The sequence below is a fragment of the Ciconia boyciana genome, chromosome 3, assembly GCF_034638445.1.
Source record: "Ciconia boyciana chromosome 3, ASM3463844v1, whole genome shotgun sequence".
Taxonomy (NCBI): domain Eukaryota; kingdom Metazoa; phylum Chordata; class Aves; order Ciconiiformes; family Ciconiidae; genus Ciconia; species Ciconia boyciana.
This window is the reverse complement of record NC_132936.1, coordinates 26,437,883-26,465,211: the sequence shown is the minus strand read 5'-3', so window position 1 is coordinate 26,465,211 and position 27,329 is coordinate 26,437,883. Positions and strand designations below refer to the sequence as shown.

Below are 27,329 nucleotides of genomic sequence, written 5' to 3'. Positions count from 1 at the left end.
AAGTTTCACGTGACATGATCAGACTCCCATACTGACAACTGAAAAAGTCTTAACTTCAATCCTCAAATTAACTGGATTCTTGAAATTTTTTAACCATTATTAACCAACATACTCTCATGTATCTCACAAGCACAAACAAAAGCGTCACCATCACAGAGCATCAGAGATGGAAGCTACATGAATATTGTCACAGGATGTGGAGGACTATTCTTAATGTAAAATTACATTGTGCAGTTGTAATGTTGGAGGGACATACTCAAGGTAAAGCTCTCAAATCACAATGTTCAACCTCATCAGCACACAACTAATTTACCAAAATAAAAAAGCTTGTTGGCACACCTATGCTACTTCCAGTATTAAGCTATGACTTCTCCCTAACATTGCATGAAGACATACCAAGCTGTCTCAGGCTACAAGATCCCGCCCCTGTTCTCATGTAACCCAGCATGACAGAATTCCTGTATGATGTCAAAAAAATACACCACTTGAAAACAGCATGAAGTATAGCTTACTGTTGGGGTAGAACAGAGAGTAGGCAGACCACTCAAGTGGCCCTCATTATGAATTCTAAAGACTGTCTTCTCCTTTTCTACTGAGATCAAACACCAGCATGTGACTTCAGCTTTTTGCTCATGTGACTGACAGAAGACATGAGGTCTGAAGTACATACCCATTGCATACATGACTGATGTTGTTAAGATACCCACTGACATAGCTCAACAGCCTTCTCAATAATCTTCTCTCTTACATCCTGCTACTATGCCAAAACACAGGAACAAACCCCCAACTTTATGAGAATAAGACCCTTGATAACAAACGACTTGAATTCATCTGCAACCATAAAACATTTTAAAAGCTGATTTATTTTTACTCTTGTTCTTTCTTCAGTCCTTGAATACTTAAGCTGGAGAACACATTAGGTTTCCTTTTCAATTCAAGTTTTTTGATTGAAAATTTGGAAGATGTTTCAGTTCTCTGAGGTCTCTCTCTCATTCAATTCTCTTTTTTGCTTCCCACATCACACTGTTTAGTGTGCACTCTGTATTCTATACAAGATCATTGTAAGAGCAGAGAAGACTGACACCATGCCAGGACAAGAAGCCATTAATGGAGAATGGTGTGAGGAAAGAGGAGGAAGCGAGGCAAGCAATACAGCAGTAAGGCAGAGCATTTACCCAGTGTGATTCCTCATGCTCCATTTTCCTTGAATTCTTACTTCTACATACTTTGCTAGTTAAGAAAAACTAAAATAATTCAGGTTTAAGTGTAAATGATAGAGCAAATATATACAGTTCCCATTTCAGTATACCGTACTTTCCAAAATAAGATATACAGGCCATATATTATTTTTAATTTCTATAATATAGGAAGTTGTGTTAGTTACCTGGTAACAATGCATCTTCTGAATTAGTTAAGACACAAGCAGACAGTGGGCAGTCTCCTGGTGATCTGCTTGGAAGTATTTGAGACATTTGCGAAGCTAGGAATTTGTAAATAATAAACTAGTTAGCCCTATTTGCAAATATACAGACTTCCACACCATCTATTCTTATTTCAAAACAGCTCAATCATAAGAGACAAATCATTGCTTTGCCAACTAACTATAACCATATAAATAATTATAGACTGCTCAACAGTATCTCAAATTTACATACTAACAAAAAAGCTATTAGATATTCTACAATTTTAAGCAAACATTTTCTAGATAACACAGCAGCACATTTTTCGGAAACTAAAGAATGATGGCAAACCATTTAGAAAATATTATAGACATTTCTAAGCTAGTTGAGGTATTTTACTAAAGAACCTGTCAAATTCTGCAATTAGCAGCAAAGCGTTGACATAGCAGAAATGCTTTTCAAAACATTTGAAAGTATTACCTTAAAACTCAAAGAGAAAACAAATACAAGCCATGCTAAAATAAATGAGATTTAAATTTTCATCCATGTATCACTGGTTCTTTACTTTCCTCCCACAATTATTTCTGAAATCACGAACTGACAGTCTAGTTGACAGAGATGACTTAAAACTTCAGATACTACAGATTCCCCCCCCCCCCCCAAAAGATGTTCCACATTTCAACAATTTTTATAATAATGGTCAAAACCTGATGACTTAGACCTCAATACTTTCACAATAAGGTAATGCAAACACTAAAAAATGATTTGAAAACTGCAATCTAGATTTAATTCACCAGGATCTGCATTTTGAAGTCAACTAGACTTATTCAATTAGGTCATCCAAATAAATTTATTTTTTAAAATCCTGTTCTTCAGTACCTGGACAGATGTCTCATCAATTCTGGACTCCTTTTTAAACTGTTGGCCTGGGAGTAATAACATTACCATCTTTGTCAAGTACAGCATTCACATTAAAATTTAACAGGAAATAAGATTTAGAATCTTGCTGCAAAGTTTAACCAAGTTGTGATAATATCAATTTACAACTTCAGAAAGTCTAGCTTAAACATTAGTTCTCTTGAGCAGTCTAGTGATGAAGAAATTCCTTTTTGCAATCATCTTCCATGACTTCTTGTGCCCTTTGATAGAAAGAAACTAAAAGCTAAAGCATTCACACCCACTCAAAACCTGGGAAGAAGGTAGGACATGCAATCAAGTAAGATATGAAAAAAATTCTGAAGGCCAGAGCACGACAAGTGCGCCAAAAATTCAACAATAAAGATGGTAGCCATTTGGCATGTTCACGGATAAGTAAAATGTAACTTCTTACCAGTAGGAGAAAGATTTTCTCTTTTTTCCTTCATCTCTTTTATTCTTCTTTCCATTGCACTGCACTGATCTTTTATCTTATTAACAGGGCTGTATACAAGTGAACCATTGTCTTCAAATAGTAAAACTGGTACATCAGTTTCTACACAAAGAAATTGCACTTGTACGTTAATATTTACATGCTACAACAGCTTCAGGTGAAGTTTCTTTTTTTTTTTTTTTCCCAAAAAACTTGAAAAAAATGAGGTTTCTTATACCTAACATCACTACAGATGCCTTAATACCACAAACTTGCAAAGAACTCTGTAAAAAGTAAGTCAACTTTATTTCTCATGGTGAGATGCATAAAAGTAAAAAAAACCCAAAAACAAAAACCAAAAACACCCCAAAAACAAAACCGAAAACCCATCAAGTGCTTTAAGGAAATAACTTCAGATATTTGAATCTTAGTCCAAAGTAGTTCTTACCAGCATTAACAGCTGTCTTTTGTACAGCTAATTCTTTAGCCATCTGGTCCAGTCTTCTCTGCAGCTTTCTATCATTTTCTGGAGTTTTTTCAACAAAGTCTTTTGGCTGCATACATTTGTGCTACAAGACACACAAAATTATTAATTATATGGTACAAAACTGCCAGAAGTAACTACACTTCCTATTTGCCTACCACTTTATCACGGTATTTATTATCAGTGTTTAACTCTATGCTACTTATTATCACCTCCTTGAGAGTCATGGATAATTGCAAAAGTTAACATTTTCCAAAGTGAACTTTAATACGAAATAAGAAAGAACCTAACAGATTTTTTTAGGTTAGACTTCAGTAAAAGGGAGACTAAGTCACCATCTTTTCTTTTTTGTTAAGGCTTGAAACATCTTTTTTTTTTTTTTAAATACTAGGATTTTAGGGTTTGTTGCAACTCAGTGAAACATAAGCCACATTAGTCATGTTTTTTTGATTAGTTAATCATTATGTCATTTTAATTTAAATCTTCATTTCTTTATTCACCAATATAAAAACTCTACTTTTATTATCCTTTCTTCAGATAAGATGTCACAACATCACAGCCATAGCCTACCTTTAAAAACCTACTCAGATGGATAGGTAGAGTTTACAGAATGTTCTGAAAATAAACGGTTCAAATGCCTGAGGTCACAAAGTCAAGTTCAAACTGTAAAGTTTACTACTCTAGGCCTATTTAAAAAAAAAAAAAAATCACATACTCACTTTTTTGATCAGTAGTGGTAATCCTTCATTAGTGTCTACTGCAGGAAATAAGGATTCATCAACATGCATTCCAGTTTCTCGGCACCTGTATAATAAATTAGAGCAGGTTTGGATTTTTTTTTTAAGAATGAGAACATTTATTGCAAAGAGAGTTGTCTGAGCCCTGTAATAATGAAACACCAACCCTTCCTAAGTGTGTATCTTTAGCATAACTACTGTAATGCAAAAAAAAATAATCTATTACACATCAAATAGGACATGATACAATCTTTTTGTCCTAATGATGCCCTCTAAATTGCTGTTCTGAAACTCAAAGATTCCCACTCATATGTTATTTTCCACGCATTCAAAAATCACTGTATTAAGTCCTTCTGGCCAGATTCTCATGAACCTCAAATCTTGCCCTGACTTTTGTGAGGACTGTAGGCTTTCATTGTTCACTAGCTAGTGAACTTAACCTTAACTTGGTCACTGTGATGACAATGAACTCCCAACTACAATCTGGAGAATGTCATGGTGGGGGAGGGGGAGGCACAAAATTTTCCTGTTTGGGCAAATGAGAAAGGAGGCTTCATCTGATCCTGGCTTTTACATCTTACCCATTAGTCTCAGTTTTCTGCCTTCTCTTTGTATATGCAATGCTAAAAACAGCCCCTTACTGAGAAACAATCTATATTTATGCAAACCTTTTTTTTAATTACAAAACCAAAAATCCAGCTGATACCATACCCCTAGTTTTTCCTGTCTTTTCACACTCAAACACTTACTTGAGAACAGTAGGACTAATGTTATCTTGGAATAGGATATGAACTGCTGTATTTGTGAACACTAAAGATGATGTTGAGACAAGAATTTGGTTATTAATACATAAATTAAAGTTCTTTTGATCAAAATAGCTAAATACAGTTCTATTCTTAAACAATAAATAATAAAAATGATTATGGGAAAGAGTGTGGAACCTTAATAGACTACACTAGAATTCCCCCAGAAGTCATTCAAAACTGTGATTCTAGTGACACCTAGTGATCTAACTGCTATAAAATTTGTATCTGTAGAATTATAATCTAATGCTTAGTTACTCAGCTTTGAATAAAGAAGAGCCAAACCACATGTAGTTGTCAAACTAACTGAGTTTAGAGTTCTCTGGAGTATCAAATAGAGATGATATTCAATATGCTGGACTTCAGTGGATATTATTAAATTCTGGATAATAATCAGCATAGATGTAGACTACACTAAAATTTACATTAATTCAGATATTTCATTGATCCAGAGAAGCTAAAGAGAAGAAAATTTGACCGTTAAATATCTTATGAGAATTTTTTACTTTGCAGACAAATCTGAATGTAAATGATTTATCTATCTTATTTGTGACATGAGTGAGTCACCATAGTAAGAATACACAGGTAGAGTTTCCCAATTATGGGTTTGATTTGGAAGCATTAAGTGTTCTTAATTTAGACACAGATTGTAGCAGTTCTATCTTATGTAGGGTTCTTTTTGTTGTTGGGTTTTGATTTTTTTAGGTTGCTCATTGAGGTATTTCAGTTGAAGAAGCACTAAAATAATTTTTTTCAGTGATCCCAAAGCTGTCACTCATTTTGCATTAAACTTACAATGTACTTGCATGAATCTTATAGCAAGTCCATGATTTTGTGTGCTATTTTTAAAGTTAGACATATCTACTGTTCTTAGAAAACAAAAAAAAAGGAAACAAAACACTTTTTTAAAAAAAATTAAAAATACATTTACTCTGGAGTCATGAATTCTTTGGAATTTAAATTGTCATCTTATTTTAAAGAGTCTTCTTCCCAGTCAAATTACTTCCTATTAAAACTGTAGAACTTCATTCAGTTTAGATTCAAATAGATGCTCATATTATAAAGCAGAAGCTTCCAACACAAGTTTGAGGCAGATCATTGGAGAGAGCACTGGAAATCCAGTAAGAGTTCAACACGGCAATGTTCACTAAATACTGCACAAACCCTTGTACTCTAATAATTTGTGCTGGGTTTTATGGAGAAAAGTGAGTATTAGAATATTTTTTTAAATCATAGGGCATGTTCTTCTGAGAGGAACACTACTCAGGGGAAGATAACACCAGCGTACACACGTAACAGTTTGGAAGTAGGGCTCCACTAGCTGTTAAGTGGGAGAGTATGTGGCACGAAGCAGAAGAATCAGGAAATGCTGGAGTAATTGTTTATGACTTGCTTCCTTGTCTGGTGTTTTCAGAGCTCAAACATCAAAAAGTAGCATCCAGATTAAATACCACATACTGCAGCATCCTGTTTCCAATATCAAGATTCCTAAAAGTATGTAACAACATGAAAACACAGCCAAACTTTCCCAGTTTACTTTGCTATGTTCCACAGATTTCTGGTTTAGAGATGGTCAGATGCAATACTGTATTTGGGTTTTGATAAAACTAAATGTTTAATTGCTTCAGCATTTTTTTAAACGCATGTAAATCTTTGCTGACTGTGATTCTGCAACAAGGAGTTCTACAGCCTAACCATGTTTTGCTAAAAACCATCATTTACTGTTTTCTCTGAGTCTGCCTCTAGACAGAGTCATGTGATGCTTTCCAATTCTTCTACTGGAAAGGAAAACATACATTCATTCCCTATTCAGTCTCTGCATATGAACCTTTGTGTTCACACGTCTCTCCCCCTCCTCTCCCAGTTCTTCTCCAGGCTGAAGAATTGTCTCTTCATTTGCACCTTGTGAGAAAACTATTTTATAACTTCAGCCATGCTTGTTGCCAACCTTTTGCAATATTCCATGATAAAATGCTGCCATCCCAATACACGAGGTTTTACGTTCTATTTAATTTGATTTTGACTACTGCTGAGGTAGTAATGCCATCAAAACCTTTACTGGAAGTCCCAAAAATGTAATTTTCCCCTCACACAATGTGATGACCATCTTCCTTCTGATACACTTAAGAGGACTTATGCTTTAAATAGTCTCCTTGACACCAGCAAGAATTTTATTCCCTTCACTGTCTTAGCTTCTTCTTAACAGAACTTCTTCCATTTTAAGTAGACTCCTCTTTGAAGTTGAGCACTGTCACAGAACTTCTTGGGTTTTGCTGTTCCAGTATGAACCCTGATTTTAGAATGTGGTCATACTTACAAGAAGGTTCTTTGAAATAATTTGAACAACCATCCACAAACCAATTAAGACCAAGCGATACCTAAAATATTTGTCTTCACACTGCATTCCAACAGGAGTCATCCAATTTCCAGTCTACACTAGAAAGTTGCCCTTTACTACTACAGTTCCTGAAATGACATTTCACAGCATTTCTGACCATTCTGAGAACGTTCTACTCACTATTGAACAGAGCAGCTGGTTAATCAAACCATCTTTTTTTAGTAATGCTAAAACTTCAACTCATATGAACTCTGCATTATTTGCTTACAGTTATCAGTTTCAAACTAAGCTTCCATTCATACAGGACTGCTATTTTACTGGCACAAACTACTCAGTCCTTCCTGTTTACATTGTCTGAGGGTTCAACAGACTGTCTTCTGCCTACCAAATCTCTGAGATATTGATACACTAGGCAAATAATTTAAAGTCAAGCACTCCAATTCCCTCATCTTACTACAAAAAATTTTAGCATGTATGCTAGCACAGACTAATTTTAATTCTGTATTGTCTGTGCCTCATTTGAATACCCCTATGACTAGTGAGACTATTCATTACTATCTCTTATGTAAGCTTCTACTGCTCCTGACCTATACTTTGCTCAAGGATATGATATTCCTATGAATTCTGCTTACAGTATACATCAATCTAAGTTATATGTTCTTGTGTACCTTTTGGCACTAACTTTAAACTAAAAGGCAGAAGAAGAAGATTACAGAGAAGTTAAATCATAATTCACGGCTTGGGTGTCCCCCTCCCCCCCGCAATAAAATACATCTCTCTATTTCAGATTATTTCCCCAGTTCGAACAAACGTCATCTTCTAAGCCATATAGCAAGACCTTGCCTTGTCCAGAGCATGATACTAGGAACACTTCAAAAAATACCAGGAAGATGCTAGCCTTCTCTTTCCTACCAAACAGCTTAAGTTTTCCCTCCAGATCCTTTCTCCTGTCTCTTCCTTTGTTGCTGGTATCCAACAACAGTTAAAAGTTTCTTGAGGCTTTTACACCTGGATCTCAAAGCTCCATGTTGTCCCCTACAGTATCACATATCCAGCTGTCTATGTCTGAGCTTTCTACAGCATTCATCCACTCAATACCTTCCAGTAGTGCAGAGGAGACTCTTGGGGTGGAACTGCTATTACAGAGACAGCATTTCTGTATGACACATCCCAGACTCTCCCCTGTAAGGCTCTCTTATTTTTCTGCCATTGCAGATGCTACTCACCTAGACTTTTCTGGGATCCTTTTTACTGTCGCACATCCAAGTCCTCAAATAGTTGATAGTTCCTGTGACTAAGGTTTCAAATTCCATATTTATACACTTAGCCATCTGAAGAACATATTTAATTTTATAACCAAAGATTCCTACTGAAGTGACCATCATTCTCACGCACTCAGATAGCACCAGGTCACAGAAAGATATAGTCACATAAATAAAATTTTGCACCACTCTCATTTTTGAGAACTTAAGGTATTCCTTCCTCGGTGTTAAAGCTGGCTGGGTGGTGCAGCTGTAACTTCTATATCTGATATTCTTAAAAAAGAAAAAATAAAAAATCTTGCTTCTGTGGAAGTGCATGAATTTCTTTTTTGGCTAACAGACTTGCATCACAAGTTTTGCGGTTGTACTGGCCTATATTTAAGTGGCTGCAGAGCTCAGTTTTGCCCCTTCCCCCCTTTTTTTCTTTTTTACTTTTGCACTTAGCAGACTTTTATCTCTCCATGCATACTACAGTTGGTATAGGAAAGGGCCTCTTTACTTAACTTATATTCTAATTTCCATCATCACAGCAATTTATCGATTTGAGTGTTTGAGTGTAACACATGGATATTCTTAAACACTGTAAGTGTTTTTACACTTCATCTGAAATCTAAGTTAGGCCTCACAACCACTTTATAAACTCAGAGAAGCAGCTATGGACTAGTAAATTCTCATGGACTGGCTGCACAGCTGAAATTTGAATATTTTTTTTTTTTAATTTAAGTTTTTCCATATGGTAGTTGAGAGTCTTCAAGCAGTGCTGTTCTGAACCTGCCAAATGTCTTCAAAGCCAGACTATATATGGATCTTTTTCTTTCTTGCTAGGAGATATTTTCTCTACAGGAGTTTAGAGAAACAGTACAATGTCCCTGATGAAATGTGCTTTTTCATATGAAAATGGAAGAATTCTGTTCAACAGAAATATCTGGTCTTCACTGCCTATGCATGCCATCTGAGAGCAAAGGAGTGGAACACTGAATGTTTGAAAAATATACTACAGAACTACTTCAACACATTCATTTTTCAAGAGTTAATATTTTACATTTTTATGCAAGTAACATGCTTAATAATAGGAATAATGTCATAGGAAAGTCATCATTTACTCATAGATTTATCACTATTTCAAGTACATTAAAAAAACCAGGTACTGTAGTTAAGTTTTAAAATAAAACAATACTAGAATCCATTATCTCTGGAATGGGTCACATTCATTATATTCACGAGTACTCACTTCTCCACCCAGAGTACAGAAACTATTTTTACACCCATCTTCTTTGCTTTTCTCCATGTAGCCAAACGTCCATCTTTGAAGACTACATGGGTGACGTGCTTGTTCAAAGTTTTTGAAACCTGCAGAAGTACACAGAGAGCTCATCTTTAAGTCTGATAATCAGAAAATGCTAATGAAACTAGCTAGTGTAGTCCATTTTTAATGTATAAACCATTAGCGTAAAAACTTATTCAAAACATTATGTCAAGGACTCTTTTCATCTTTCTCATCTTCGCAAGAAGCCTCAAGCAATCAAAACTTAAGTCTCATTAGTCAAGCCAATGCAATGCATGCTAGACAGCTAGAGTAGCCTTTTGTTTTCAAACTTCTTTCCTCTAGGTTACCATTTTAATCTCCCTACTCTACCTGTATCACTAATCTTACAACATTTTTATTTATGTAGCCCAACATCATTTCTTATGCAACAGCCAGTACAGAAAGTAGTTGCCACTATCCAAAGAAATGCCAAATTACATTTTTTATTTAGCAAAGAACTCACAGGCTTAAAGAGTACAGCTAACCTCATCCCTTAAACTTATTCTCATCAATAAAGGTCACTATAGTTTTGAGGGAAGGCTGACACTACTACAAACAAACAAAAATTATATGGGAACACTTTAAAAAGTGAGAAATACAGAAAACTTAAGTCAGTACAGCTAATATCATACCTGACATTTTCATTGTGTTGTACAACTGATCAAATCTTCAGTTATCAGCCTCTGTTGACAACTAAGTGATAACCTTTTTAGTTCTAGATACTCCATTCTTCACAACCAAAGTTTCCTTTTGGGGAAACTAAAAATCCTATTCATAAAACTGTTTGATCAGTTGTTGTGATCGTTGACATGGTGAGATGAGTACAATTTGTATTTTACAGCAGCATCTTCTCAGCACAGCCAAATGGAAATAGCTGTGTAGCTTTGTGTTGTGCTCTCAATTGCATCACTAGACTTGGCTCCCAACATGTTGGATCTATATTTGGCTTTAAGAAAACTATTCAGCTTTTCCAAAAATTTCTGGTGGCAAGCTGGTTTATTGCTTCTTGGAAGAAAAAAAACCATGATATTTAAGTATCTAGGTATACAGGACCAATTAATCTCTTTCAGAATAAGTTATGACTCCAGATACAATTGCTTACTCGCTTATGCTAGTATCCAGCTCATAGCCCATGTCCTAAGGGGACAGATGCTTGATACAGCTTTGCCTCCAAATTATGGAGGAGTACCACCTTACACCTTCCTCTCACCTCTCCTGTCTCCTCCCTTATCCTGGACATCTTCTGCTTCTCACCTGACCTTAGCTTGAGATGTCTGAATCAACAATCTAGTGAAAAACTAATTTAGAATTTTCTTCCTGACAGAGTGAGCCAAGTCTGTTTACTATCATGCGCTCAGCCCAATAAAAGGCAAGGAAGTGTATGGAATAGTGAAGGAGCAGGACCACCCCTTTTCAGTCATAGGGATCTGCTAAATAGGCTCATTTGTACCATCTGCCTATACCTTTGACCATATCCAGCTACTTTTTTATCAACTTGATGAAATTTGAAGCCTTATGCCTTGTCATATTTTCTGTGAGAAAAACCTAACATCATCACAATTCCATAGATCTGATAGTACAGCACAAAAGAACAAGAAATATTTCTTATTTGAATTATTTATTGAGAGTTGCATTTGCTTTTATTACAAAAACAGTTATTCTACTCTTCTGTCATGCTATCTCAGCTAAATTCATAGAGAAAGAGAGGCTTTGAGGAGATTAGCAAAAATTCCTAAAATACAGTAAGATACATGTACACATGCCCACTTAAAAAGCACAGGGAGTTCATGCAAGTGTTATTTAGAGCACGATGTGGGCTGTAAAAATCTCCATTAACTGGTGATAATGTGCAAGAAGGGAAGATGCCAGTTTGACTTTGGTCTTTGATTGAAATTTTACAGCTGGCAATTAAACATATTTTGCACCTGTAAGTCAACTGTACTTGATATGGAAAAAAAAAATCAGAGACATATACAAAGACTCTTAAGATATATTTTTACTAGCACTTTCTGGAGTTAAACCACGTTCTGGAGTTGAACCACATTTGTATGAGTGAATGGAAGAATAAAATGTCATGGTACTTGGGTTAGAAAATATTGTAGTAACAACAGAGCAGCTGCCTACAAGTTAAAGAAAACAAAACAACATAAGGTACATACTTGGAAACCACAGGTTTTCAACACTTAGATTTGGTTTGCCCACAGTACGTGGCAAGCCCAATACTTCACAATGAATGCATGCTATAATATTAATATACAAAGAGGTTTCTAGAGATAGGGAGGCTTTAAATGCATTTCCCATCTGTTGCTAATAAGAATTTTACAGCATGTTCATCTATTCTCAGGTCTGTGATTATCTTCCTTCCTGCACTTTAAAAACTCATGCTACAAAGAAATATACATGACAAGCAGAACAAGCAAGCTGGTTTGTAATTAAGAGCTTTCCTACTCTATTTATTTCAAAATAGTTTCCTTACTTTTGCTCCCATATCAAGAAGCTGCTGTTCAAAGGTTTTCGAGTAATTTTCTGTTCTGTTAGATGACCAAACTTCTACAAATGCAGATATACCTGGATCAGAAGAGAGAAAATGACAAACAGCTAATGAAGTATGTACTATGGTAAAATTGGTTAAACTGCCTTTCCAACAAAATTTTGCCTTTATACATCTTGCATTTGGTAGCAAGTATATCATTTAATAATCTGAGTATCAGATGTTAGCAGCAGAATGTTCTTTTTAGAGTATTTCTGTCCCTTAAATTATTTGTAATGGAACAAACTTAGAAGTTTGACACTAGTTACACAACTTTTTACGTGGTCTATTTAAAACACACTACCAGCTTAACAAGCAATGCAGTACCTTTACATGACTGCTTACCCTTACCATTAATCACTGCTAATCTTCAGGTTAATCAAAAATTTTAAGACAAGTTGATATAACACAAGTTACAGAACATAATGAAATAAATGTAATGGAATTATTCCTTCCCCAAATCACCAGAAAACTCTGCAGAAATATTACTTAACAATTTCCAACTGACTTAAAATTCCACCTTATTTATACTGAATCACCCCAAATTAAGTACATATCACAGGGGCCAATACAATTTCATGTCAGCTGCTTTACATAACTTTAGGTATATCACATTTAAGTAGCTTCCTTTATCAACCAGATTAATAATCTCTTCAAGGAATGAAATCAGCCTTGGTTGAGAAGGTCTTTAAACAAACAAACAAACCCAGATGTATTGATATGGAGGGATAAGCAAATGAAACTCATAACAATCCCTTCAGTATTTTACTTAGGACGGGCACTAAAGTGACCTACAGCTCCATCGGCCATGCCAATTTCCCATTTTGAATGGTGAATCAAGAAAGTTCCAGAAAACTGGAGGAATGACAGTTCACCAAAACCAACTTTACACAAACTGCAGGCCAGACAACTCTCAGAACTCATAAATAAAATTGAAAGTGTCAATTTAAAAGGGTCATCCTTGGCAAACATTGGTTAGGTATCTTAGTTACTATGTATGTCCCTCTGATTCATTATTATGTACTGTCATCTGTCTTCTTTCTAAATGAAGATCAGAATAATGCTCCAACAGTATAAGTACTTTTATGAAGATTAACATATTTTTATAATTGTTAGAAATACTTTTACCATAGAAGAGAAATATGGAACATAAAAAACCTGGAACAGCCAAACCACAGGGAAAAATCTCCTTATCAGTCCTATGACTTCAGATATACATGGGAACTTAAGACAAGTCTACTCCAATGCACTTCTAATTGTGTTCATTCTACTGCTGAACCAGGGCACCTTTGCCAGAGTTGATTTTTTTCCTGATTGTAAAAAATATTGCACTGACATTTGAAAAAACGATACCTTCCTCTTACATCAAATATTTTAGTTTAGAATTATTAGGAGAATTATCATCGTTATAATTCTCCTAATAAAACAGGTTAGAGCAGTTCAGTGAAGGTCAAACTAGGAACTTAGAGGAACATTACTTCAAAGCTGCATGCACCTGCAGTAGGATCAAAGGTATATTTTACAAGAATTAGCCAATTTTAGCTAAGCAAGTATACTCCAACAAAAGACAAGGCACTTTGTAGCTTTTGTACAGTGGATGGAAAGGAAAATGAGGAAAGGTTTTGAGCTTTTTTTGAACTAGAAGAGCTCTGAGTAGAGCTTGGTTCTTGTAAACGGCAACTTATGCTACAAGATCTCAGAGAAGACGGTGAGAGTAGGGAAAATAAACAGAGGGCAACCTAGCGAGGCAGAAATTTAGAAGGGTGCAGAAGAAACCAGACAGGATCAAGCCACGACTGATCAGGACGGGAAGAGCGAGGCAGACACCGATGCGTGGCGGCAGAGGGGGGTGATGGCAGCGCCGGCCAGTGCCGTACCGGGAGCCACCCCAAGCGGCAGTCGCTCCCTCCCCTGCCGGAGGGGCCCTCCTTGTTTCCAGCCCCGCCCGCCCCAGCTGCCACACGGCCCCGCCAGGCCTGCGCCGGGCACGATCCGCGTCCCACCGAGACACGCCGGGGGCGGCCCGGCCGCCAGTCCCCGCCGCCGGTTTCGGGAGGATTCGCGATTAGCCACAGCAGCCCTGCAGCGAAGCCCTCTCCGTCCCGCCCCCCTCCCGCGCCCACGGGAGGGACTCCCACCCGCGGGGGAGCCGCGTCACGCGGCTGAGCTGAAGACTGACCCGCCCCGAGGGCTAGGTCCCATCCCGGACTCGGCGCCGGGCCGCCCCCGGGAGAGATCCCGGGCGAGGAAGGACGCGAGCAGCCCCCACGAGCCGGAGTCCCCACAGCGGCCCCGGCCCCGGCCCCGCCAGGCCCGGCTGCTCTCCGCCGGCAGCCCCACCGGGAAGCACCGGGGAAAGGGCCGCAAGCAGGCGTGGTGCCAGCGCAGCGCTTTAAAACGGACCCGCTCCAGCCCGGCAGCTCCCCTCAGCCGCACCAGGAGAAGCGCGGCCCAGCCGCCGGCCCTGTCCCCGCACAGCGGACGAGCCGGTACCTTTCAGGACGGGCTCCATTAACGGCGCGGCACAACACCAAGCGGCTCCGGTACCCGCCACCGTTCAAACCCGCCTCCACGCACCGCTGCCGGGCCTGCGCGCTGCATGCTGCGCCCCCCCCCCCCCCGCTGCGCCTGCGCGTTGCGGCCGGCAGCGGCCAAGGAAGGTGCAGGGCTCGCCCGGCCGTGGCGGTGTGGCGGGAGCGAGCGCGGCCTGTGGCGGTGAGCGGTCCTGGCGGGTGAGGGGGAGCCTGGGGCAGGGCCCGGCAGGAGGTGTGAGGGATGGCGTTCGAGTGCTGTCGGTGTCGTGGCTGTGGAAATCGAGGATACAAAGTAGTCCTGGCGTCCTGAAGCCCCTTGTAGAGATATAGAGATACATGTGGTCTGTCGAGCCAGCTCCAGCCAAGCGTAGTGTTGGGGGAGCCTCGGGACAGCCAAATGCTGCTGAAAACTGTTTTGAAAAGCCAAGCAATAAATGAATTTTCTGTGTCTGTGTTCACCATGAGGAGTCCTCAGGAGGCTTCTCTGAAGAATTTTACTTTGTAGGAAGGGGCATTAGAGAACCAGTGTCGTCTGAACTCTGGTGGCTCAAACTGCAGTGTCTGAAGTAAAAAAAAATAACTGAGAAAGCCAGCCAAACAGGGATTAGCAAACGGGCCTGGCCAGGCAGTATTTACGAAGGCATCCAAAATTACTTGAGGGCAACTGTACTATTGACTATAGTAAGCTCACCCTTACGTGAAATGGCTTTGGTTCTAGAAGGCTGGAGTGTAGCAAATGTGATACCAGAGGAAAGTAAGAGAGAGAAAACATGATGTCTTCCCCAGGAAAAAATGATAAAGTTTATAATACAATAATGGAATTAGTGAGTATAAGGAGATTAACAATAATAAAGAAGGAGCATATATTTTTTAAAGGAAAATGATGCTCCACAGCTTTACTATGCAACTCGCACAGCTTGGAAGCTTGGGCATTGCTATATGGTTGTATAAATTTGTGCTCTTCTGAAATCTTCAATGTGCAATCCTCGTTTCTTTGTCTGAAAAATAATGCAGCAGAAATGGAAAAACTAATAGAGATGCAAAACAAGCATACTGCATGATTTCCATATGAGAAGTAGCTATTCAGACAAAGACTCGTCAGCCTGGAAGAGGAATGGCAGAAGGTAGGTGTGCTAGAGGTCTCTAAAATCATGAGTGCGTGGAGAAGGTGAATGCAGAGTAGTGCATTCCCAACGAGAACTAGTGGGCACCAAATGAAACTAGCAGGTGGGGTCTTGGAAGAGATGTTTCCACATTGTGCCTCGTCAGGCTGTGGAAGTGTGTTCAGAGTGCTGGCAAACCACATGGTTTCTAGAAGCAAATTCAGCAAATTCATGAAATCCATCTTAGGACTATCAAAAATGTATGAAAACACCTTTACCTCAGTAAAGCCCTGAATTGCAGATTGCTGGACTCTGAGAACGTGTAGTGAACACTTTGGGGTTTTCTTTTCTTTTGTTCTTTCTTCAGTCATCTCCCACTGGAGAGACAGTGCTAACCTAAAAAGGCTTTGGTGCGGTCCATTATGTCCATTCTTACTTTCATGATCAAGCTCAAAACTTAAAATCTTGACCCCTAGGAGTCTACCAAGCAGATGGCTATACCAATGCTATTTAAGATATCTTAATCTAGTATACAATATTTTAGCATTGATATAGTTTGTTTAATTTCCAGGGCATTAGTATGACCCTAGATCTATGGCGTCTGTTGAACACAAGCTCTTGGGTGCTCTGTCTTCTGAACCTGTGACAGACTTCCTTTTGCCTGTGTATTCACTATGTGAATAAAGTGACCAATCAATCTATGTATATATGTTTGTATGTATTTAGTTATCCTTTGTATTTCTGTCAGTATGTTACACAGCTCTTTGCTAGGCAATAATGAAATATTTTTACAAAGATTTTCAACCATGTCTCAAGGAAAAGGAGTCTACTCTTAATGCTGTACCTATGAACACCATTGGTCTGAAGGCAATTCCAGAAGCAGAGGTAGGGGAGATTTAAATATATGCTGTCAGAGAGATTCAGTTCTCAGTGCGGCTGGAGATAGCCTTCTGCTCGGTGAGAGCTCTGTTGTGTATGGGGATATAGAAATGATAACATCGAAGAGGCAGCATTTAATCTCTGAAACTCTGGCCCCACTGAAATGAGTGGGAGTCTTGTCACTGTTAGTGCTTCTGTAGATTCAGAACCATTTCTAAATTAGTGATTATGTGTAGAATAAGTAGCTGTGAGCTTTCAATTGGAGTTTGGAAACACACATAATGAAACTGAGGTGTTCAGGAAATTAGCAAGCAGATGTAATTCTGTTGAGCATGTGTAAATAACATTAGTTCAAAATTGGACACACCCAGACAATCTCTTTGGATTCGTATGGGATAGGAAACTGTCTAATGTGAGACAGCTGAGATAGTACCACCATTTTATGGTGGATATCTTCAACATATCCATGAAAACTACATGTTTTTGTGAATGGTTTCCAGCTGTGTCAGTCAGATAATTCAACTCAATCCACATGACCAAAGCTGACACAAACAACAGGATCCTACAGCCAGTGGTTCTAACAAAAGGAAAATCTGGAGAGGGGGAAATTTCAGCATAATTAAAATCCATCAATCTGTACATATGTGTCCAGGCATAATACTTAATCTAGGATAGAAGACTGGGGACCTTCAGTAAAAAAAACCCACAGGCTGTGTTTGAGCCTTTAACTGAAAAGTAGTAGCAGGTTTTATAGACTCTAAAAGGAAATATGCTGAAATGTACAATTATACCTGTATGCTCTGATTCTACACTGGTAGAGACAATGAAGAATAGTGGCTGCAAGAAGCTGGTACAACTCATTATTGGAACAGACTAGGACTACTCACGGGAACATCAGGCTTGGGATACCCACCTTTTTTATTACAGAGACAAATACATACAATGCCAAAATTATCTCATGATTTTACAGTTTTGTCTTAAACTGTTGAAGTTTTGACCTCACAGTTACTTCAAGCTTTACAAGAACTTCATTCTCAGATGGTGACAAAACTTCAAAATTCCACTGGTAGTTAATAGCTGTCTGTTCTTGTGCCAGTATTGTCTTGTTGGCAGTTCCTCCTTAGCATTTATTGTCCTGTATTACTTACAGAAAGCAGCAATACATTTTTGCAGCTACTATTTTACCAGTTTGAATACATCAGGCTGTTTTAGCTTTTGTGACATAATGAACTCCTGAAAATGACAACAAATGGAGTGGAAGTAAACTTAATGTAAGTGCCCTCTTAATAGGCTTGTTTGGCTTGATGATATGCAATTTCATGGTGTCTATAAAGCTAGGAATACAGCATAAACTCTAAGATTGACATGGTTTCTGTACAGTCAGTACTTACTGGGGCATACAGGTTATAGAATGCTGCACTGGGAAGAAAGGGTTTTACAGGTTATATTATGTTGAAAAAGGAAGCACCAGTGAAAGTTACATTTCACTTGGCCTCCTAATCAAAAATAAGTAATAGTTCCAAAGAAGTAATAGCCCTATGAACACCTAAACGTTTCCCAGGCATCCAAACAATCTTGGAAAACTAAAAAAAACCTACAATGCAGTAGTTTTCCGAAATTAAGTAAAATATAAAAAGGAGCTGTGTTCTCAAGTATTTCTTTGATAATTCAAAAGATTCACCCTCAGCTAGTCCTTAATTGATTGATATAAATTGGAAGGCATCTTTGGGATGGTATTTTGTAAGGCTGTAATACAGAGACAAGGTTAATTTCTCAGAAACAGAGTTCAGATGGTGGGCTATGAATTACTCCCTAAGACTTGACATTAAGCATGTGACAGATACCTAGAACAATTAAGAAGGTTTGTTATTATTATGTATAGTCTAGTTTTGTGTATTTATCATTGGGAGGTGTTTGTTTCGTTGGTTCGTTGGCTTTATGGGCCTGTTTCCAATTTGGACAAACAACAGTTTTAACCTTTTGTATTTTTCTTCATTCTTAAATTTCCAAATGTGAGTCATGGGTCCCAGGTAAACTTAAAAAGTTGGGGTGTATTACTTCCCCTAAAGTTGTAAATGCCAGTCAGTCAATCTGTGTATTTCACACCTGAATGGTTGTATGCCAAAACATATTTGGAGTTATCTTCTCTACAATGCTCCTTGACCATTACAGATGCAGAGATGGGAAGAAGTGCTTGGAGGAGGTGCAAACTTGCATGTTGCCTTCATGGAGGAAGCCCCAGAAAGCAGCTCTGATTGTCCACATCAACTATCGTAGTCTCCTCTGACAAAGTAGACTCCTCATTTTCTCAGTAACCTTAACAGTTCTTGTCTGTGCCTGTTCCAGTTTGAATGTCACTTTCTTAAGTAGCATACAAAATTGTACAGTGTTTCAGCTGCCATGTACCGTGATGTTAATACTAGGCTTCTGGATATACTTTATATAATCCACCCTAGGATCATATGTGCCTTTTCTCAGGGCCACATAATTATTCTGCGATAGACTAATATTTCCAGCTGATGAGCTCCAACATTGTAGCTGCTTGTTTATTAGTTTCTAATTTCGTTGCATTCCAATATGTAAGCTCATCCAATTGTTTCTATGTTCTGGTCTGCCTCTGTTTTAATAAAGCCTCTGTTCAGGCCATCTGCAGATTTCAATAGCACACACTCTCTTTATTTCTAAGCTCATAATTAAAATGGTAAGTAAGATGGGATATTAACTGGATCTAAGATTCAACTGGAGCTACGACTGAGTCTTAACTGCTCATTCAGGATCTCCATTAGAATCATCTTTAGTTCTCCCTCTGCTGTGACCCGTCTTATCCCTATCTACCTTCCCCACTTACAACTTCTTGAACAAACCCCCTTCTTCATATGCAGTAATAACATATATCAAATGGTTTATTAAAGCAACATAGATTTGATCTTTGTTACCTTTGTCTAGACAACAATTGTCTTATGAAAAAGAGCTATAGGGTAGCTTGATCTCAGGAATCCTCATTTATGCAATTGATTATTTTCGTCCCTTCCCTATGCCATACATTGCTCCTAAATGCCTTTTCCTTTCTCCTATCCTAATTGGTATAAAAATCAGCAAAATTGTTCCTGACCAGTTAGCACCAGGAAGACGTCTTTGACCCCAGGAATGGCCACCTCCAGCTGGTTAGAACTGAATTTTGGTGACACACAGTAGGATTACAGGCCAGGAAACCAGCTGAAAGTGATGCTAATATAGCTCAAAATTGGGGCCATACTAGTGAAAGGAAACTCTGACGCTGCCATTTTTCATACCACATAGTAATCTGACACACATGCTGGCAGTAGTTTTTGTTGAACTGTTGTAAATAAGATACAGGAGTCATGCCTCAGTAAGTCCCAGAGGCATTCTAGTCTTACTACCTCTCCACAAGCAGAATGCCTCCTGAGATTGCCAACAGTGCCTTGTTTGTTTTCCTGTTTTCCTCCTTTGACTGATGCTTAAAAAGGCATGTTTTGGCTTTCCACTTCTGTTCCACAGAATAGTGAAAGCTTTTCTGTTTTGCAGAGTAATTCAATCTAAACAGATGAGGAAATTCTTATCTCATATTTTCCCTGTTTCTTTTAGTATATATTATGTGGAGTATTAGTGTATATTAGTAAAACAAGCAAACAAAAAAATTAGGGTCTTTTTAATAGCCAAAAGATCTTTGTGAACAATATTGAGAAAAAAAAGTTGCATAAACTTGTCAGATGGATGTGTATTTATCATTGTCAAAAACTTTTACTGGTAGTCTCACTCCGTATTTGTGTTTGATGGAATGTGGAAAAAATTATGAGGGGCATTTATTTATTGTCACAAAGAAAGTGTAATATTATGGATCATGTAGTCTTACAAAATTGTTGAATGTTCTCATCAATGAGATGGCTGTTCATTTCCTAATGCTGATGTTCATGATGAAGAAAATGACGTGTACTAAGTATGAGGCCTTCTTCAGGAAAGGAAAAAGCAGTTAATTTTTTTTCTTTCAACTGAGGTAGTGACACCAATTTTATTTTCTCTTTCTACCCTGTAATTTAAGAAATCACCCCTTTTAGATCCACAGCTAATCTGCTGACACAGCACTAGCTTTATTTTGAGTTTGTGAAATGCTGATAATAGGATAGAGACCTACCCTTGTAAGTTTTAACTCACCCAGTAAGTCAATGTCTTTGACACACTATGACCCCAAAGGCCTATCACGGAAGAAAAACACAGCACCGTGCTGAAAAATAACAGCCCATCATGTAATTGAGAGCATGACTCAACAACATGCTAATAAGCAGGTGTCTGTGTTGTTCATGCTGGCGCGGAAGGCTTATGCATCTGCCATCTGAACAGTTTTCACTGCCTGCAGTTCAGGCTATGACTGCAGCTGTGAAGGGGCGGGAAAGCCAGTTTATCTGACCTCTGTACTAAAATTCTGTGCTAAGGGTTTGTGATTTTTCCCAAGCAATGCAGAACTGGACTACTGACCACAGGCTGCCTGCTTTTCATACAACCGTTTGCGGAGATGCAGTTCCGGACTATGGAAGACAGCATTAAGGAAGGGTATCCAAAATGCTTCATGATCCTATTCTCACTTGGCAAAGCAGCCCAAAAGTTACTGTTTAAAAACACTGTCCTGCTGCGTGTGTTCAGGCAGGTCTTGGTGATACATGTGAGAGCAATTTAAGAGGTTTCCATCTCCTGCTGTGAGCTCCACAGTTTATGTGAGTCTCAGGAAAAGCAACGGTAGGGTAAGTTTGGAGTTCAGGCTGTGAACTGGGGCAGGAAAGGCACTGATGCACATTTGCTGCAGCTGACAGCTCCTGAAGCAGTGCACATAGCAAAGAGAATAATGGTAAGTATGAACTTCTTATATCTCCCTGACACAAATGACCAAAACTCATTTGAAAGCATCTAAAGTGCTTTACTTGCCAACTAGAGCTTCTGACATATCTTATGGATGAAGTGGTACACACAGGAAAGGAGCCCTCTGGTACTGTCTCGTCAGGAATAGACAGCAAAACAAGGAACACTACTACACATGCAACTATAGTTTGCCCGCATCTTGTCAGCAGATCTTGTCTCCGAAGTTAAGTAGGGTATAGTAGAGTTCAGGTTCAGAGAAGTGTGACTGGCATGATCAAAGGTATGGAATAGATTCTGTATGATTAAGCAGACCTCGAAATGAACTGGGAAGCAGTCAGCTGAGGGAGGGATATAATATAATAGAATGATGAGTGGCCTGGAGAGGGTGGTTGGGGAGTGGCTGTTCGCTCTCTGTTCCCAATAAAGAAGTAGGGGCATCAAAAGAAATTAGCAGAAGGCAGATTCAGAACAAACAAGAAAAAGGTTTTTTTTTTCACACAAGAGGAACTTAAACTGTAGAACTCCTGGCAGCCACGTGTTGGGGATGACAAAAGTGGTCACAGAATTCAGATGGAGGCTGGAAGGAAAATATACTGGGGGCTACTAAATATATCACAACTATGCCTAGTTCACGAAATCCTGAAGCCATAAGCAGGTTGAGACTATCTGAGACAGGTTACTGGCTTAGGTACACTCTGACCCAGAATACATATTTTTATGTTTCTGAAGTTCCAATTTGTGAGAGCCTTGATGCTTTAAGAAAGGAATCCATTAAGTTTGTGAATGACTTTAACTGGGGAGTGGGGTCAGTATTCCTGAGTGTAAGACTGCCATTTAGAGGGAACTGAATGGGCCGATGGGAACCTCATTAAATTCAACAAGGATATATCCAAAGTCCTACAGCTGGGCAGGAAGGACCTCTGGCAGTAATACAATCTGGTTTGGGTTCTTCCTGTACAAGAAAGGCATGGGTAAACTGCAGCAAGTTCAGTGAAGGGCCATCAGGATGGCTGGAATATGTGTCCTTTGAGGAGAGGCTGAGAGAGCTGGGCAGCCAAGGAATGGAGCAGGTTGCCCAGAGAGGTTGTGGAATATCAGTTCTTGGAGGTTTTTGAGAGCCGAGCGCACAAAGACCCAAGCAAACATTATCTCAGTTCAGCGTTGCACCTGACTAGACAGACTCCCAAGATCACTTCCAACCAGTTTTATTCTTTATTCTATGAACTTTCAGCTAGATGACCTCCCTGAACTAGGTCACTGCATGACTTCTGAGCAACAGTGCCTGTGCAAAGCAGGGGACAGGGCCACATGATTGAGGGAGGGGCTGAAGCACATCTGACTTGGACCAGTGTAAGCTGCTGTGGAACTGCACTCTCACAGCAGTCCAAGACATCTTTCACCTCATGCTGTAGATCAGGCCAGTGTTCTAAAGGTGGAACAAAACCACTGCAACCTGATCTTTTAGAGAAGAACAGGTCTGCTGCCTCCCAGGGGCCCGGGTTAAAGATGTGACGAGACAACCTCCTACCCTGGTATGGCCCTCGGATTATTATCCATTATTGATTTTTCATGTAGGCAGCAATGAAGTTGCAATAAGTCCAAGGGCAATCAAGAGAGACTTCAGGGCCTTGGGACGACTGGTTAAGGGATCAGGAGCACAAGCACTGTTCTTCTCTATCCTTCCAGTTGCAGGGAATGATGAGGGAAGAAACAGGATGAGCCAGCAGGTCAATACCTGGCTCCGAGAGTGGTGTCACCAGCAGAATTTTGGGTTTTTTGATCATGGGTCAGTCTACATGACACCAGGCTTGCTGGGCGACAGATGGGGTACACATGTCTCAAAGGGGGAAAAGGACCTTTGCACAGGAGTTAGCAGGGCTCATTGAAAGAGCTTGGAACTAGATTTGAAGGGGGAAAGGGGTAAAACCAGGCTCACTAGAGATAAGCCTGAGGGCAGCATGCCAATATTTGAGGAATGGTGTGCTAGTGAGGTCCACGGTGTGCTCAGTACATTGGAGCGCATTTGAAATGTTTTTATATTAATGTGCACAGCATGAGGAATAAACGAGAGGAGCTAGAAGCTTTGGCCCGGTCCCAGAGCTACGATATCATTGGCATAAGCGAAACCTGGTGGGATGAGTCCTGTGGCTGGGATGCTGTGATGGATGGTTATAGGCTCTTCAGGAGGGATAGGCAGGGCAGGTGAGGTGGTGGGGTGGTGCTGTATGTAAGGGAGGGGTTGGATTGTATGGTGCCGACAGTTGGCGATGACACGGTTGACAGCCTCTGGGTAAGAATTAAGTGGATGTTGTGGGAGTCTACTATTGACCACCCAGCCAGGATGACAACACGGATGAATTATTCTGCAAGATATTAAGGGATGTCTCTAGATCAACTGCCCTTGTCCTTATGGGTGATTTTAACTTCCCAGACATCAACTGGGAATATCATACAGCAGACGCAAACAGGTCCAGGAAATTTCTGAAGCATGTTGAAGATACCTTCTTGGTGCAGGTACTAAGGGAGCTAACTAGGAAACTAACTCCTAGATTTCTTTGTAAACAGAGAGGGACTCGTGGGTGAAGTGGTGATTGGTGGCTGTCTTGGTCACAATGACCACAAAGTAGTTGAGTTTCAAATCGTTGACAAAAAGAGAAAAACTGCCGACAAAACTTCAACCCAGGATATGGGGAGAGCAGACTTCAGGCTGCTGAAGGAGCTAATTAGTAAGGTCCCCTGGGAATCTGCTTTTGAAGGTATTTGAGTCCATGAATGCTGGTCACTTTTTAAGAGCCATCTCTTAAGAGCACGGGAGCAGGCAATTCCAAAGTGTAAGAAGTCAAGCAAGTGGTGCAGAAGGTTAGCTTGGCTAAGCAGAGATCTTCTTGTAGAACTTAGGCAGAAAAGGAAAGTGTACGGACATTGGAAGCAAGGACAGGCAACATGGGAGGACTACAGAGATGCTGTTCACCACTGTAGGGAGAAAATTTGTGCGGCCAAAGCTCAATTAGAGTTCAAGCTGGCCAGCACTGTGAAGGACAACAAAAAAGTCTTTTTAAAATATGTTAATAGCAAAAGGAGAATTAGAGGTAACATTGGTCTGTTGCTTGATGAGGTCGGTCACCTCACAAATAGGGACGTAGACAAAGCAGAGATGTTTAATGCTGCCTTCACCTCTGTCTTCAACAGGGCGATGATGATGGGCCCTGGGACACCCAGAGCCCTGTGTTGAAAGACTGTGACTGGGGGGATGATAAACTCCCAGCCAATGCTAAACTTGTTTGAGACTTGCTGCTCCAGCTGGATGCACATAAATCTATGAGACCCGATGGGATTCATCCCAGGGTACTGAAATAGCTGGCTGATGTCATCACGGGACCTCTATTATTTTTCAATGGTCTTGGGAGTCTGGAGAGGTCCCAGTCGACTGGAAGCTGGCAAATGTTGTCCCAGTTTTCAAGAAGGGAAAGAAGGAAGGCCCTGGTAATTACAGGCCTGTCAGTCTCACTTCAGTGCCTGGAAGAATTATGGAGAAGGTTATTCTGGGAGTTATTGAAAAACACTTGAGAGACAATGCAGTCATTGGTCATAGCCAGCACAGGTTCATGAGGAGAAAGTCCTGCTTAACCAACTTAATTTCCTTTTATGACGAGGTCACTCACCTAGCTGACCAAGGGAAGCCAGTAGATGTTGTGGTTTTGGATTTTAGCAAAGCTTTTGATACTGTCCCTCACAGTATCCTTCTGGATAAAATGTCCAGCACACAGCTAGGCAAGTCCATAATATGTTGGGTGAGCAACTGGCTAATGGATCGGGCTCAAGGAGTTACAGTAAATGGGGTTACATCAGGCTGGCGGCCAGTCACCAGTGGGATTCCCCAGGGCTCAATTTTAGGGCCATTGCTCTTTAACATTTTTATAATTGATCTGGATGCAGGAATCAAAAGTACTTGAAGTAAGTTTGCTGACGATACTAAATTAGGAGGAGCTGTGGACTCCCTCAAGGGTAGAGAGACCTTACAGAGAGATCTGGATAGACTAGAGAGCTGGGCAATCACCAACCGTGTGAAATGTAACAAGAGCAAGTGCCGGATTCTCCACCTGGGACGGGGTAATCCTGGTTATACATAGAAACGGAGAGATGAGAAGTTGGAGAGCAGCCCCACAGAAAGAGATCTGGGGGTTTGAATGGATGGCAGGTTGAATATGAGTCAACAGTGTGCCCTGGCACCCAAAAGGGCCAACCGTGTCCTGGGGTGCATCAAGCACAGCATAGCTAGCCGGCCGAGGGAGGTGTTTGTCCCACTCGACACTGCACTGGTGTGGCCCCACCTCGAGTACTGTGTGAATTTTTGGGCGCCTCAATATAAGAAGGACATCAAACTATTAGTGTGTGTCCGGAGGATCATGACCAGGATGGTGAAAGGTTTTGAGGGCAAGACTTATGAGAAGTGGCTGAAGTCACTCGGTTTGTTCATCTTGGAGAAGAGAAGGCTGAGGGGTGACCCCATCGCAGTCTACAACTTCCTCAAGGGGGGCAGCGGAGGGGGAGGTGCTGATCTCCTCTCTCTGGTGACCAGCGATAGGACACGAGGAAATGGAATGAAGCTCATCAGGGGAAGTTCAGATTGGACATTAGGAAAAGGTCCTTCACTGGGAGGGTGGTCGGTCACTGGGGAACAGGCTCCCCAGGGAAGTGATCACGGCACCAAACCTGTCAGAGTTCAAGGAGTGTCTGGACGATGCTCTTAGTCATATGGTTTAGTTTTAGGTAGTCCTGTGAGGAGCAGGGAGCTGGACTCAATGATCCTTTTGGGTGCCTCCCAGCTTGAGATATTCTATGATTCTATGATTCTATGATTCTATGAACAGATCACCATTGGGAATGCTGTCTTCCATGATGTTATGGAGCACTTAGTTTTTAGTGCAGCCTGCATAGAAATTATTGATAGAGTAAACTGGAGTTCTCATTATCTAATGCCATTTTGTGCTATACATTCTAATAATATGATTCATCTGGGAAGTTTTTTTTTTCATTCTGCTTTTCCATTTCCCCTCTCTTCTTCAAATATGTTTGAACAATATCTAGAATAAGAGCTGCAAAAAGTCTTTTGCATGCCTCTAGCTCTGCTTAGTTAATCTGTTATCACAGTAACTGGATGGAAGAAGCGCAACAGAACTAACTCAGTACTGTTACACATGCAAGCAGGCTATAGACAAGCAGCAAAAGAACAAATGACAAATGTTAGATAAACATCCATTTATGTTCAAGTAGAGCAAACCCATTTTGGTTGTTTCTGTTGCTCATCATATGTTTTTAGTCATCAGGGATCGAACTAATCTTTTATGCAATTCTAGTGAAGCCAGTAATGAATATGGCTCATCTAATACTAAATGGAATAAAATTCAGAAATGGATTATAAGGAAGAAGGTAAATAGCAGATGGGAGAATTGGGAGCGCTACAGATTAACCCATTTGCTTTTCAGCTTTTTGAAGCTGGATTCAAATTTATCTTTCAGCAAGGCAGAGATAGAATATATTTGGATCATCAGAATACAACAAAACCTATCAGAAGAGTGAGCAACTTTGTCAGACTGTTCAAAACATAACGAAACAAGGTAAAGGGTGCTCCCCGGTTAAGAGTGATCAGTGTCATTATGTAATGCTTGCAGAACACTTACATGAATTATATTTATTATGACAGTGTTTCTACCCTGTGAGCTACAGATACAT

At 39.9% G+C, this 27,329-nt stretch overlaps 1 protein-coding gene and 1 long non-coding RNA gene across 7 annotated transcripts in view; one reads left to right on the top strand and one right to left on the bottom strand.

Annotated features, from left to right (window-relative positions):
* The window catches only part of MCPH1 (microcephalin 1), a 136,880-nt gene extending 122,073 nt beyond the window's left edge, over positions 1-14,807 (bottom strand). For 3 of the 5 annotated variants that reach the window (XM_072855150.1, XM_072855146.1, XM_072855147.1), the window contains exons 1-7: positions 14,702-14,807; positions 12,155-12,246; positions 9,604-9,722; positions 3,952-4,036; positions 3,197-3,317; positions 2,731-2,871; positions 1,385-1,480 (exon numbers count right to left, since the gene is read on the bottom strand). In XM_072855150.1, the coding sequence (XP_072711251.1) occupies positions 1,385-1,480; positions 2,731-2,871; positions 3,197-3,317; positions 3,952-4,036; positions 9,604-9,722; positions 12,155-12,246; positions 14,702-14,720 (673 nt within the window). In that variant the 5' untranslated portion in view covers positions 14,721-14,807. Of the gene's footprint in view, positions 1-1,384; positions 1,481-2,730; positions 2,872-3,196; positions 3,318-3,951; positions 4,037-8,336; positions 8,405-9,603; positions 9,723-12,154; positions 12,247-14,701 lie in introns of those variants that run through there. The other 2 variants (XM_072855148.1, XM_072855149.1) reach the window with 2 other exon arrangements.
* Positions 14,808-14,825: 18 nt separating this feature from the next.
* LOC140648821 (uncharacterized) lies at positions 14,826-19,379 on the top strand. Of its 2 annotated transcripts, none has more exons than XR_012041347.1 (2): positions 14,826-14,923; positions 15,757-19,379. It is a non-coding gene; the product is annotated as an uncharacterized lncRNA (long non-coding RNA). The 2 variants fall into 2 exon arrangements; XR_012041348.1 differs by having other exon boundaries at positions 14,857-14,923; positions 15,760-19,379.
* The last annotated feature ends 7,950 nt before the right edge of the window (positions 19,380-27,329 follow it).